Here is a 13677-nt window from a genome sequence, read left to right as displayed (position 1 = left end):
ATGTGGAACTTGGACAGAGGAAGCCCTGGTGGAGTTACCTAGAGTTGCAACCGAAAACAGTCCTTGGAAGTAACATACTAGAGCACCCCGTATGACAGATTAGGAAGTTAGGAGACTTCGTAACTTGCGGGCACAGTTAACAACAAGGAGAGGGTGCAGAGCATGGCAGTTTTAGAGCACGGACTCAAGCCAGACTGAAGCCCATAGCCCAGGAACGTAACCTCGGGCAAATTACCTAACAGCTAAAGTTGCCGCCCCTCAAGAGCGGAAATAATGCCCAGCTCATAATGTCGCGAGACAAACATAAAGCAGGAAACGATCCCTAGCCTATAGTAATGTTTGGTATGGTTAAGTGATAGCAATAGGGCTCTCTTTACAACTTGTAATGTGCTCTACGTTTCATCTGTCTACTTTCATTTCAGCGCCACCTGAGGCCATTCCGAGGAAAGTGAAGAGCCAGGTGCACAGCCAGCAAGCCCCTGCGGCAGGGCAGTTTTCTGCTCCAATCTCCTTTTCTGCCCTTTCTCTGTAGCACCGCCTCCTCCTCACGACAATCGTGGCTGGCCCAGACCAGAACCTGCGACTTTTTAAAAGGCACCACCACCCTCACGGGTCTTTAAATCGCCCACTACTCACCAGTCCCGGAAACCCTCGCGCGTCACTTCCGGGCGTGGAGGAAATAGGTTGGTGGCGGGAGAATGGGCGGAAGTGGTCCTGCTCATTTTATATCCGACTCCACAGCACTGCCTGAGGTTGCCCAGGTAGTACGGGTTACAGTTCTTGTCCTAGTGTAATTATTAACAGATCTCCCTTTAACTGCTAGATTTCTAGGGGTGGAGGATAACTGATAATTGTCCCCCTAGTTCTGGTCGTTTGGGTCAGCTATAGGAGAGAAGGGAAACGGAGAGGAGGAAGTGAGAAGTGTTCTCTGTAATGGGTCCCGCACCCGACTTCCGGTGCTCCAAAGAAACTACAATTTCGAACCAATAAATGTGCAGCGGCTGTGTAAATGAAGTTGGTAACGGTGTAGTAACATTATTTAGTCTTTCGTTCACTTATTTGGTGTTTGCTGATTTCTGTGTTATCGCTGTTTCAGTTCTTGGGATACTGAACATTCTAGTCGCCGAGGGTGTTGCTGGAACGTAAAAATAAGTAAGGAAAGTATGTAGTATAGTGATTTTCAGAGCAGTGGGGAAAGGAAATGGGGTGGGTCCTAGGTTTAAAGCAGTCTTGAACAGGGTTGTTGGGTCAGGAAGACCTGACCTCTGAAGAAATTTGGACGTGCGGGCACTAGCCAGTACAGATGTTCACGTGTCGGCGTTCCCAGTGAAGCGGCCACCCGATGCTTACAGGATGGTCGGGGCGCTGGGCTTTTAAAGAGGGGCTTGAAGAAAAGTGAGGGCGGAGTAGGAGGCTGGGAAGGCTTGAGTTAGGTAGAATCTCATCACTTCTACAATCAGACTTTTTCTTTGTTGTTGTTTTTGCAGAGCTGGGGTTTCAGCTCAGGGCCTCACGCTGGCTAGGCAGGCGCCCTTACCGCTTGAGCCACTCCACCAGCCCTCAAATCAAACTTTTTATTACGCGAAGGATGCTATTGGAGGCTTTTTCTTTTAGATAAAAAGTAAAGACGAGGACAGGTAAAATGAGTTAATCCTTTTTTCTTTCAGGAATAGAAACTTATTTTCAAACTTCTCTCTGTAAAGCTCTGAGAATTTAAATAGTATTCCTGAAACCATCAAGAAGAACAATGGTAAGTGTAGAATTCTTTTAAATTGCTAGATACAGATGTGAGCCACCGAGCCTGGCTAAACGAGACTCTTGGCATTACCACAAAGTGAGGTTTTTTTTTTTTTGTAACAGTATAGAGGTTTGAACTGAGGGACTCACACTTGATAGGCAAGCACTCTGCCACTTGAGCCACTCCTCCAGTCATTTTTGTGTTGAGTATTTTTGAGATAGGGTCTCATAAACTATTTGCCTAGGCTGACTTCAAACCACAATCCTCTTGATGTCTGCCTCTCAAGTACCTAGGATTATAGGTGTGAGCCATAGGTGCCTGGCTGTCATTTTGCTTTTTATTAATAAAATTGCTCCTGCTTATGTCTCCTCTTTGTCCTTGAATGCTTTCTCCAACAAGACCAAAAACTTTCTGGCCTTTAGATACAGTGACAGACAGTGAAGTATTTTGTCTTTAGTCAGACTGTCATTTTGAATATCCAGTCAGAGAAGTAACACAGTACCTGAAAGAAATCACATTTGTTATCATATTCTCTTTCCTTTTTAGTCTGTGACACTGCACACAGATGTAGGTGATATTAAAATAGAAATATTTTGTGAGAGGACACCTAAAACATGTGAGGTGAGTACCAGCAGTTACAGATTAAAAATCAATTAATGTTACACAATAACCATTTTGAAATTGAATCATCAAATTTAAAAAACAACCAGTCTGTAAAACCATTGTCAGGCAAAACTAGTTATCATAATTTCAGGTCTAATTTCTACCTTTCCTGATGTCAAAGGTGGATCAAAGAGAAGGTAGATATATTTCCTGTAACTATAGAGTGTCCAGTATCTTCTTTGGCTCATTTCTACAGAAAATGTAATCATTAGGATATTAGATAAGAGAACTGTTATGTAAGTATTTCATCTGGTGAAATGACAAGGATAGAAAAAGAAGAGTCAGCTGTACATATTTATTCACTTAATTGTTTGTGAAAGGCTATCTTGCCAGGGTGTGGGGAAGAGCGAGGAGCAAGAGATATTCCTTGTTTTTTACCACTAGTATTCTAGCTGGGAAAATAGGCAGGAACAGAAAATCAAATAAATTCTGAAAGATGGTAATACTTAGAAGGATAGAAAGTGTTGAGATAGAGGATAACAGAAAAGTAGCTACTTAAAAGAAGGTGAGACTAGACCTACCCCAAAAAGTAATACTTAAACTGAATACAGACAGTTGAAAGCATCTCCATGAAAGAGATATAAAAAGGACATTCCAGGTATGGAAATAACTGCTACAAATGTCCCAAGCTAGGAAAACCTCCCCTCTTTGGATGAATTGTTTAAATGCTAATAAGGTCAACATAGTAAGCAAGAGAGAAGGGATCATTATCATGTGAGATATAGAGGGGGCCATGGTCAAATGGGGCTTGTTAGGCTCTGCTGAAGACTTTGTATTTTATTCTAAGAGCAGAAGGACGCTATCAAAGCAGGGAAGTGGCATTATCTAAAATAATGCCTGAAAGTCATATTTAATGTGTGGCTGCCAGGCATTTCATATTGTGGCTCACGCCTACAATCCTAGCTACTTGGGAGGATGCCAGCCCAGGCAAATAGTTTGCTAGACCCCGAACTCCAAAAAATAACCAGAGCAAAATGGACTAGAGATAAGGCTCAAGCAGTAGAGTGGCCTGCTTTACAAGCATGAAACCCTGAGTTCAAACCCAGTTGAATCAAAGAATAAAATATTGCTGTAGTGCTCAGTAAGTATGTTTGTTTCATTATCTTAAGTGTGTTTCTGCCTTCTCATTTCTCAGTTACCATTTTTACTCTCTTTAGAACTTCTTGGCTCTTTGTGCCAGTAATTACTACAATGGCTGTATATTTCATAGAAATATCAAGGGTTTCATGGTTCAGACAGGAGATCCAACCGGTAAGTTTTCCATTAACTAAAATAATGAAGTTTGAAGCATAGTATGAATGAAGAGGGTAAAAGCATTGAAAAAAAAAAGCATGTAGGGTCTTTATAACAAGTCTACCATACAATAGCAAGAAAAACTATTTTATGGGTAGGAAGCTATTAGCACCTACCCATAAAATGTAAGCAATATTAATAAGGAGGGTTTTCCTTTTTTGTGAAGATATTTTATTTTTCAATTTTTATAATTAAATTTGGTCAGGTACCAGAGGCCATATTTGTATTTAAAGAGTTATGCCTGGGTTGAGGATATAGCTCAGTAGTACAGCACTTGCATGAAGCCCTAGGTTTGACCTCCCAGAACTACTATACTTTATTTATTTGTTTGTTTATTGTAAACAAATTTGAGCTCAGGGCTTCAGATTTACAAGGTAGGCTCTCTACTGTTTGAGTCATGGCTCTAGCCTACAATAAATTAAGTAAATAATCAGCTGGGCACAGGTGGGTCATGCCTGTAATTCTAGCTACTCAGGAGCCAAATATCAGTAGAATCGTGGTTTGAAGCCAGCCCAGGTAAATAATAGTTCATGAGACCCTATCTCAAAAATACCCCGCACAAAAAAGGGCTGGTAAAGTGGTTCAAGTGGTAGAGCCTAGCATGCATGAGCACCTGAGTTCAAACTCCGTAACCAGAAAATAAAAAAACAAATAGTTGTGGTTTGAACTGCATTAGGTACCCTTAAGTTTTAGAAATTGGACCATTTTTCAACTTTAATTAGATTCTTCTTTTGATTTGCTTGTCTTATACTACAGGTACTGGAAGAGGAGGTAACAGTATCTGGGGCAAGAAGTTTGAGGATGAATACAGTGAATATCTTAAGGTATATCCCAGGGCTTCAGAATTTTATTTTCTCATGTCTGATTATACTTGGAAACTTCAATGAATGTTTTAGTAACACAAGTTCACATCACTACTAAATGATTATACTTTTTCATAGTGTTTTTGCACTCAAAAAATGATATCAGGGAGACAATATAAATGGCAGTTCTAACCTGATATACGTACTGGTGTCTCATTGGCACCTGGATATTGATACTAGTGAGTTCATCTTTAAGTCTTAACCTGAAATGCTTAGTAATATGCCAGAGGGGCTTAATGTCTTACCTAAAGTTCATGTTGAATGACAGAATCACTGGCCTTCTTTGAGAGGTGAGGACGGAAGGACTACCTCCTATTGGCAATATATTATTAATTCCCAACTTTTGGGATCTCTTACTAGATTTTGAACATTCCTCTATTAACTTAATACTTGTGGTAGATCTTGTCTAGAAATGCATATAAAGAATCATTTACTGGGGTGGAGGCGTGACTCAAGTAGTAGAGTGCCTGCCTAACAAGTGTGCAAGTGTGAAGTCCTGAGTTCAAACCCTAGCACACACACACAGACAAAAATAACTTCCCAAGAAAACTCCATAGGCTCAGGACTTAACAAGAAGCAGTTACTAAAGCTGGCTGTAGTAGTATGTGTCTGTAATCTTAGCACTCAGGAGTCTGAAGCAGGAGGATCACAAGGTTGCGGCCAATCAGGGGTTCATAGTAAACTCAAGGCCAGCCTGGGTTCCATGGCGAAACCCTGTCTCAAAAAATTAAGAGAATCAGTTATTTTTCTAAAACTGAAAAACTAGCCTGTAAGCCCAGCTACTTGGGAGGCACAGATCCAGAGGATTGTGGTTCAAGGCCAGCCAGGGCAAAAAAAGTTGTAAGACTTCATCTCAATCACAAGCTGAGTTCCAGCCACGCTAGAAGCTGTAGGTAGGAGAATTGTAGTCTGATGCCTGCCTCAGGCAAAATCGCAAGACCCTACCTAAAAAAAAGGTAAAACACAAAAGGGCTGGGGGCATGGTTCACATGGTAGAGCACCTGCCTAGCAACCACAAGGTCTTCAGTTCAAATCCTAGTACCACCCAAAAAAAAAAAAGCAGGCAGGGGGGAAGGAAGAAAAACTAGTGCTTGCCAATCCTAAAAGATTCTTTCACTTCTTCAGTTAACAATTTATTGTTTGGACTTTCAAACTTTGGTAACTTTAGTGTTTAGAAAATGAAGATAAATGTAGCTAATATATGCTAATTAAAATGTTTTTTAAGAAAATAAAGATAAAAAGCCAGGCATGGTGGTTCTCATCTGTAATCCCAGCTACTTGGGAGACAGAGACAAGAGGAAACTGCTAAGACTAGCCCTGCCAAAAGTGACCTAGACCCTGTCTTTAAAAAAATCGCAAAAACAGAGCCAGGCACTAGTGACTAACCCCTGTAATCTTATTTACTTAGGAGGCTAGTATTGGGATGATCATGGTTTGAGGCCAGCCTGGGCAAATAGTTCTTGAAAACTCCATCTCCAAAATAACCACTGCAAAATGGACTAGAGGTATGGCTCAAGTTGTACAGTGTTTGGGAGTATAAGACCCTGAATTCAAACCCTCGTCCCACCAAAAATATATCAACAGGCCAGACATGGTTGTGAACACCTTCAGAGAAAGAAAGATTGCAGTTTGAGGTCAGTCTGAGCAAAGTTAGTGCAACACCGTATCTGAAAAACAAACTAAAAGCAAAAGGACTGAAGGCATGTGCTTCCCTAGCAACCACTTGACCTGAGTTCAATCCCCAAGACCATACACATGGGGGGGAAAGAGTAATAAATTCTCCTCAATCAGAGTATACAGTTTAGTATATAGTATTTCAGTTACATTAAACTATATCCATAAAAATTAGGAAATTTTTCATTGCACTGTTTAGCTGATGAGAGTAAAAACGTTCTTTTTTTTTGATTTTCAGTTGTATGAAAATATATATTGTTTTGTTAGAACAGTTGGTGTTGAGTAGTGAAATTTTTTTTCAAAAGTTGACCTTGTCTTGAATTGGAAGCTAAACAGTTTTTATACTTTACTTAATGACTGCTTCTATATACCAGTTGAAAGCCAGTGATCAGCTGTGACAGCCTGTGGAAGTTTAAAAGTATAAAAGATTAAGGCCTTACCCCTCTAAAAATAGAGCTGTCTGATAGGACTGGCTAACAGTTTGACTACATTTTAAGGTTCTCAGTGATTCCTTTGCAGCTAGGGTTAAGAACCCTTATCTTGCACACCAGAGTTGAGAATAGCTCTTGAGTGTCCACATATACTCTGACCTAGCAAGACCATTCCTAGGTGTTTACCCAAGAGAAACTCTTGTATGCTTGTACCAAGAGAAGTGCAGAAGTTATACTAATGCACTATTTGTAACAGCGAAGTTCTAGAAACAACTCACATGTCTATTGATTATAGAATGGATACATTTTAGTATATTCAATAGTGAAATAAAAATCCACAAAAATAGATATACATGAATGAATCCTAGAAATATAACATTATTAAGTGTAAAAGAAGACTAGAATTGTGTACAATTTTCTAGAGTTCAGAAACTAGTCAAAGGAAACAATTCATTTCTAGGCAGGAATAAATTTACCTTTCAGGGAGGATGAGGTAATAGATGGACAGGAACATATGCAGCAGTTTGATAAATGTTAGCTCTTAAAGCTGGGGGAAAAAGCTGGGAAATATTTTAGAGGCTGCTTATTTTATTAAGTTGCAAATGATACATACATTTTTTTTTTTGTTTTTTGTTCCTTAGTTCTGGGGTTTGAACTCAAGACTTCAGGCTTGCTAGGCAGGCACTCTACCACTTGAGCTATTCTGCCAGCCCAGTACATGTATTTTTGTTTTTGTATTGAATATTACATTTGATTGGCAGTCGCCATTTGTTAATTTCATTTTTAAAAAGTTTTTGGCAATACTGAGGTTTGAACTCAGGACCTCATGCCTGTCAGGCAGGTGCTCTACCACTTGGTGCCACTCCACCAGCCCTTTTTTGTGATGCATTTTCTCAAGATAGGGTCTCTCAAGCTATTTGCCTGGGACTGGCTTTGAACAATGATCCTCCTGATCTCTTCCTCCTGAGTAGCTAGGATTACAGATGAGAGCCACTAGCACCCAGCTCTTTTTTTTTTTTTTTTTTTTTTTTTGAGACAGGGTAGCCCTGGCTGACCTCAAACTCTTGATCCTCCTTTATCAGTCTCCCAAGTGCTGGAATTACAGGCTTGCCCTACCACACCCAGCTAGTATTCTTTTAGGGAGGTAAAGCATTAGTATTTTGATGGAGCTGTACCTGTATAGCTTGTCTAATTAGTGGCACCTGATGAACAGCTAATGCTAGACTAATCAGTAGAGTTACTTGTAGTGTGATTTTTGTTTTTTAAATTTGGGCACATCCCTATAGCATAGTTCAGTCATGTCTTTAGTCTTTGCAGTAAGGTGCTTTTGATTCCTGGACCCAGCTCCTTATAAATAGTGTCATAATATTAGAGTAGATAAGACCTTTCTTTAGATTTTCCAGTCTTGGGGTTATAAATTGACTGCACATGAATGAAAGACTCACAGGTGCTTTCTCTGTGGCCATCAGTTAAGAAAAAAATGTTTTAGCTGGGCGTCAGAGGCTCCTGCCTGGAATCCTTGCTACTTGGGAGGTTGAGATTAGGAAGATCAAAGTTCAAGGCCAGCCTGGGTGAAGAGTTTGTCAGAACTCATCTCTAAAATGTCAAGAGCAAAATGGACTGGAGGTGTGGGCTCAAGCAGTAGAGCACCTGCTTTGCAAGTATGAAGCCATGAGTTCAAACTCCAGAACCTCCCTACCCAAAAAAAAATGTTTAAATGTTATTAGACAAGACCCCATCTCTGCCCAGTGTTTATATTCTATTCAGTTGTCAATTTACTAACTACGTGACCCTTGTAAGCATCTGAATTCTGAATAGACTCTTGAAATAGTCTGACCTCCCTTGTTTTACAGATAAAGAAACTAGCGAGAGCCCAGTATGTGAGAAGAGATTATGGGGATTTTGGTTTTGTTGACTGATCATTTCATGCCAGCATACTATTCCTTAATATAAATGTAAGGATTATTTCTATTATACATTGGTATTGTCAACAGTGTTTATGGCTGTATTTCTCCAAAATTAAAATGAAATTATTTGTAGACTATTATTTGAGTTGTAAACAATTTACATGCAAGTTTTTCAGATAATACAGAAACTGAACATTTAAATTAATCTTAACAGAGAGAAGCTAGTCACCTTTATATTTTCCTGGTGCAGGGACTCAAACCCAGGACTTTCATATGCTAGGCAAGCGCTCTACTTCTGAGCTACATCCCTATTTCCAGAGAAGCTAATTAAATGTTTTTTGGTCCCTTAAACATTGGGAAGGTAAAGAGTGCATGTATTATTTCAAGCCTGTGTTTGGAATACACAGTTAAAAATCATAGTTAGGTTGATGCTTTGGTCTGTGTTTTTCAGCACAATGTTAGAGGTGTCGTATCTATGGCTAATAATGGCCCAAACACCAATGGGTCTCAGTTCTTCATCACCTATGGCAAGCAGCCACATTTGGACATGAAATACACAGTATTTGGAAAGTGAGTATTCTGGTTATGGTTTACTTTGGTATGTCAATGCACATGTGTGGCTATGATAGTAGGTAGCAAAGCTAATATTGGAAAGAGCAGTGTAAGAGCCAAATGTACTTGGAGTTTAATCCTACCACTCACCAGCCCTGTGACCCTGAGGAAGTTATAACCTCTGAACATCATTTTCCTTATTTTTAATTGTTATGTAAATTAACAGTAACACATCTGCCTGTGCTGGTAGCTCATACCTATAATCCTAGCTACTCCAGAGGCAGAGATCAGGAGGACTCCGGTTCAAGGCCAGCCTATGTCGATAGTTTGAGAGACCCTATCTTGAAAATATCCAATACAAAAAAGGGCTGGCAAAGTGACACAAGTGGTAGAGCACCTGCCTAGCAGGTGTGAGGTCCTGAGTTCAAACCCTAATACCACCAAAAAAAAGAATGGTATTTGGCAGCAACTAACAGATCTGAAAATAGTGGGTTAAAGAAGATGGACTGGCATGATGATTCCTTTATATCATCAGTGTTCAAGGTGCCTCTTGCTTTTCAACCATTTGTAGCTTCCATCTTCAACTTCACTTCATGGTCATATTATGTGCAGCACAGCTCCCATTAGAACATTTGTGTTCCAGGCAGAAAAGATGAGGAAGGACAAGAAGTTCCTGGAAGCTGAGTTAGCCCCTTTTTTATTTTATTTCATTGTATTTTATCTTTTTCTTTACTTATTTAATTTTTTTAGTGGCACTGGGGTTTGAACTCAGGGCCTCAGGCTTGCTAGGCAGGTGCTCTACCACTTGAACCATGCCACCAGGCCCCCTTTTAAGAACTTTCCCAAAAGACCCAGAACTTAGTAATGTAGTTATGTTTTACCTACAAGGGAGAGAAGGAAATGTTTTTTCTACTGGACACATTGCTCCCCTTCATAAAACCAGGCTTGTCAGAGTAAGAAAGAGAAAATGGGTTCTAGGGAGGTGTTCAGCCATATTATCCTTTGCAAGCACTATACCTGAGAGTTGCTTTTAGAAATAAGTAAATCCATCTGTTCATTCAACAAATAGTAACCAAGCTCAGTGATTAGGCACTTTCAGCTCTTACTCTCTCACCTTTCCATCTACCTGACCTCCAGGAAGAGGAAAGGAGCTGAAGATTTAGTTCAAGCACCAGTGGCCAGTGATTTTAAATCATTGGCTTATGTGTATGTTCACCAGGTTGGTGAACACATGTTGGTACTGGTAACATGGCCCAGTTGGAAACAGCATGGAAGGTCTGTGCCTCTACCTCGTACCTTGCCCTGTGAATCTCTGCCATTAATGTTCTTGAGTTACATCCTTTTTTTTTTTAATTATTCATATGTGCATACAATGCTTGGGTCATTTCTCCCCCCTGCCACCACCCTCTCCCTTACCACCCATTCCGCCCCCTCCCTCTCCCCCCACCCCCTCTATACCCAGCAGAAACTATTTTGCCCTTATCTCTAATTTTGTTGAAGAGAGAGTATAAGCAATAATAGGAAGGAACAAGGGTTTTTGCTAGTTGAGATAAGGATAGCTATATAGGGAGTTGATGCACATTAATTTCCTGTGCATGTGTGTTACCTTCTAGGTTAATTCTTTTTGATCTAACCTTTTCTCTAGTTCCTGGTCCCCTTCTCCTATTGGCCTCAGTTGCTTTTAAGGTATCTGCTTTAGTTTCTCTGCATTGAGGGCAACAAATGCTAACTAATTTTTTAGGTGTCTTACTTATCCTTATATCTCCCTTGTGTGCACTCACTTTTATCTTGTGATCAAAGTTCAGTCCCTTTGTTGTGTTTGCCCTTGATCTAATGTCCACATATGAGGGAGAACATACGATTTCTGGTCTTTGTGCCAGGCTAACCTCACTCAGAATGATGTTCTCCAATTCCATCCATTTACCAGCGAATGATAACATTTCGTTCTTCTTCATGGCTGCATAAAATTCCATTGTGTATAGATACCACATTTTCTTAATCCATTCGTCTGTGCTGGGGCATCTTGGCTGTTTCCATAACTTGGCTATTGTGAATAATGCCGCAATAAACATGGGTGTGCAGGTGCCTCTGGAGTAACCTGTGTCACAGTCTTTTGGGTATATCCCCAAGAGTGGTATTGCTGGATCAAATGGTAGATCAATGTTTAGCTTTTTAAGTAGCCTCCAAATTTTTTTCCAGAGTGGTTGTACTAGTTTACATTCCCATCAACAGTGTAAGAGGGTTCCTTTTTCCCTGCATCCTCGCCAACACCTGTTGGAGTTACATTCTTTATAATAAACTGTAATAGTAAGTAAAGTATGCTTCTAAGTTGTGTGAACCATTCTAGTAAATTATCAAACCAGAGGAAGGGTTGGAGAGACCTCTGACTTATAGTTGGTTGATGAGAAGTCCAGATTGCCACTTGGGAATCACATCTAGCATCTGAAGTGGCAGGGCTGTCTTACGGACTAACCAATGGATCTGAATAGTTAGTGTCAGACTGTTTTAAGAGTAGTTTGTTTTCCCTTTAACTGACTGGTTATAGTGGAACCAGTTGCAGCTATTCTGTGTGACTGTATCAATGCTGCAGAATATAATCTTAGGCAGTTTGATAGAAATATTCCTACCCATTCATTCAATAAGAATGCATTTTTATTTCTGAATTGCTAACCCATGTCTGTGGCAGAAAATCAGATGAGTATTTTGTTGTACATTCAACTAGAGAATTCAGAGATCTATAAAACATGATACTTTTCTCTTAAAACTATAATTTCTGCATTTGGATATTATATTTAAATCAGGAAATTTTCTTATACTACATTGTTTCTCTTTCAGGGTAATAGATGGTCTGGAGACTCTGGATGAATTGGAGAAGTTACCAGTAAATGAGAAGACATATCGGCCTCTTAATGATGTACACATTAAAGACATAACAATTCATGCCAACCCATTTGCTCAGTAGCTGTAAAAGACCTGGACAGATACTTGGCAAACTGTTCCCTGGAACACACCCATCGTAGGTTAGCCAGTTGTAATTATCTCAGAGACTGTCATCCTCTTGTTTACAGCTAAGATCATCTACGAGTTGTTGGGACCAAGGAGAGCCCAACAGCTTTTACCCCCCTTCTTAGAGCATATTCTTTATGTCTGTTATCCAATGTATTTCTTTAAGATAATACCTTGTTTTTGTTGCATGTAAATATTCATTTTTAAATGCTAATCTTTAATTAAATGCAGGCATTTTGAGCACTTCAGTTACATGCTACCATAGCTAATCCATATCCTAGAAGTATTATTTTTTTCACTAACTATTCACTTTATGCACTTAGAAAGAGGAGCACCAGCCAGGTATGGTGGTGTATGTCTGTGATCTCAGCACTCAGGAGGCTGAAACAGGAGGATCACAAGTTCAAGGCCCACCTGGGTTACATAGCAAGATCCTTACTCCAAAAATAAAGAAAGAAATAAAAAAGAAGAAGAGAACCAAGATAAAGAGATGGTGTAAAAACCAGTCTGTTACTTTTTTTCTGTCTTTAGATTTACGGTAAAGCTCTAACAAATGCTAGAGTGCAATAAACACTCAACATTCCCAACTTACTTGTTCATGGAACATTTTTTAAAGTTTAATCTTTTAAAACATTGAAAATGCAACGAACTGGTTAAGAGCACCTGTTGTGGAGTCCTGATCTGTGTCACAATGCTCCTTAATGCCTGACAGTAGACAGTTAACATTTCCAGCTTTACTTGTTTTTTTATCCCTAAATAATATTTCCTCATGAGGTTTATGAGTGTTAAATGAAAAATGTTTGTAAAGCTTCTGGCATGTGGTATGTATTCTATAGTAAGTAACCAGAAGCTGCTGTCCTAATGTATTCATGTCTGTCACCAACTAATCAATCCATTTACTTTGTTGTACTGTTTTTTTTTTTTTTTTGTGGTACTGGGGTTTGAATTCAGGGCCTACACCTTAAGCTACTCTGTCAGCCCTTTTTCGTGATGGGTTTTTTTCGATCTAGGGTCTCACGTTACTATTTGCTGTGGCTGGCTTCAAATTGCAGTCATCCTGATCTTTGCCTACTGAGTAGCTAGGATTACAGGCATGAGCCACCCGTGCCTGGCTGTACTGTTGATTTTATCGAAAACTATGTTCCCCTTACTGTATAGATCACCAAACATATCTTCAGTTGTCTCATTTCTCCCAATGGCTAATTTAATTAATGTTTGGGGCTATCCTATTATTATCATTCATACCTTCCACTGAATTGAGGTGCCTAGTACCATTACTTCATGTTTTATTTCATCATATTAATTTTAATCATTTTGGTTTGTAGAATTAGGATTATAGCTTCTTTTGATCAGAGTTTGTGTCAGTGTGGCACTTTTCTTAACTTCATCTTTCTTTCTTAAACATGTCGTTTGTGTATGTATGTGGTCATTCTTAAGAGGCCTTTATTGATTGTTAGGATGTTTTTGTATTTATTGGCAAATCCCCTGTTTTTATTCTAGACTCTTCTAGTCTTTTTTGTGGGGGTGAGCTGGGTGTTTTTGTTTTTTTT

The 13677-nt window shown here is 39.5% G+C and overlaps 1 protein-coding gene across 14 annotated transcripts; it reads left to right on the top strand.

Annotated features, from left to right (window-relative positions):
* The first annotated feature begins 563 nt into the window (after positions 1–563).
* Positions 564–13022, top strand: Ppil3 (peptidylprolyl isomerase like 3). Of its 14 annotated transcripts, XM_074071363.1 has the most exons (8): positions 836–1014; positions 1097–1152; positions 1668–1750; positions 2285–2359; positions 3559–3652; positions 4451–4518; positions 9021–9139; positions 11957–13022. In XM_074071363.1, exons 3-8 carry the CDS (start codon positions 1748–1750, stop codon positions 12081–12083), a joined length of 486 nt encoding a protein of 161 aa, XP_073927464.1. In that variant the 5' UTR covers positions 836–1014; positions 1097–1152; positions 1668–1747; the 3' UTR covers positions 12084–13022. The 14 variants fall into 14 exon arrangements, with proteins under 14 accessions (XP_073927469.1, XP_020022461.1, XP_073927472.1 ...); XM_074071368.1 differs by lacking the exons at positions 836–1014; positions 1097–1152 and adding an exon at positions 564–683; XM_020166872.2 differs by lacking the exons at positions 836–1014; positions 1097–1152 and adding an exon at positions 564–761.
* The last annotated feature ends 655 nt before the right edge of the window (positions 13023–13677 follow it).

The sequence above is a fragment of the Castor canadensis genome, chromosome 4, assembly GCF_047511655.1.
Source record: "Castor canadensis chromosome 4, mCasCan1.hap1v2, whole genome shotgun sequence".
NCBI lineage: Eukaryota > Metazoa > Chordata > Mammalia > Rodentia > Castoridae > Castor > Castor canadensis.
This window is presented reverse-complemented; position numbering and strand designations above follow the sequence as displayed.

Coding starts and splice junctions, on each gene's coding strand:
- Ppil3 (XM_074071368.1), top strand. Junction 2,360..3,558: donor GGACACCTAAAACATGTGAG/GTGAGTACCAGC, acceptor TACTCTCTTTAG/AACTTCTTGGCTCTTTGTGC. Junction 4,519..9,020: donor AATACAGTGAATATCTTAAG/GTATATCCCAGG, acceptor TGTGTTTTTCAG/CACAATGTTAGAGGTGTCGT.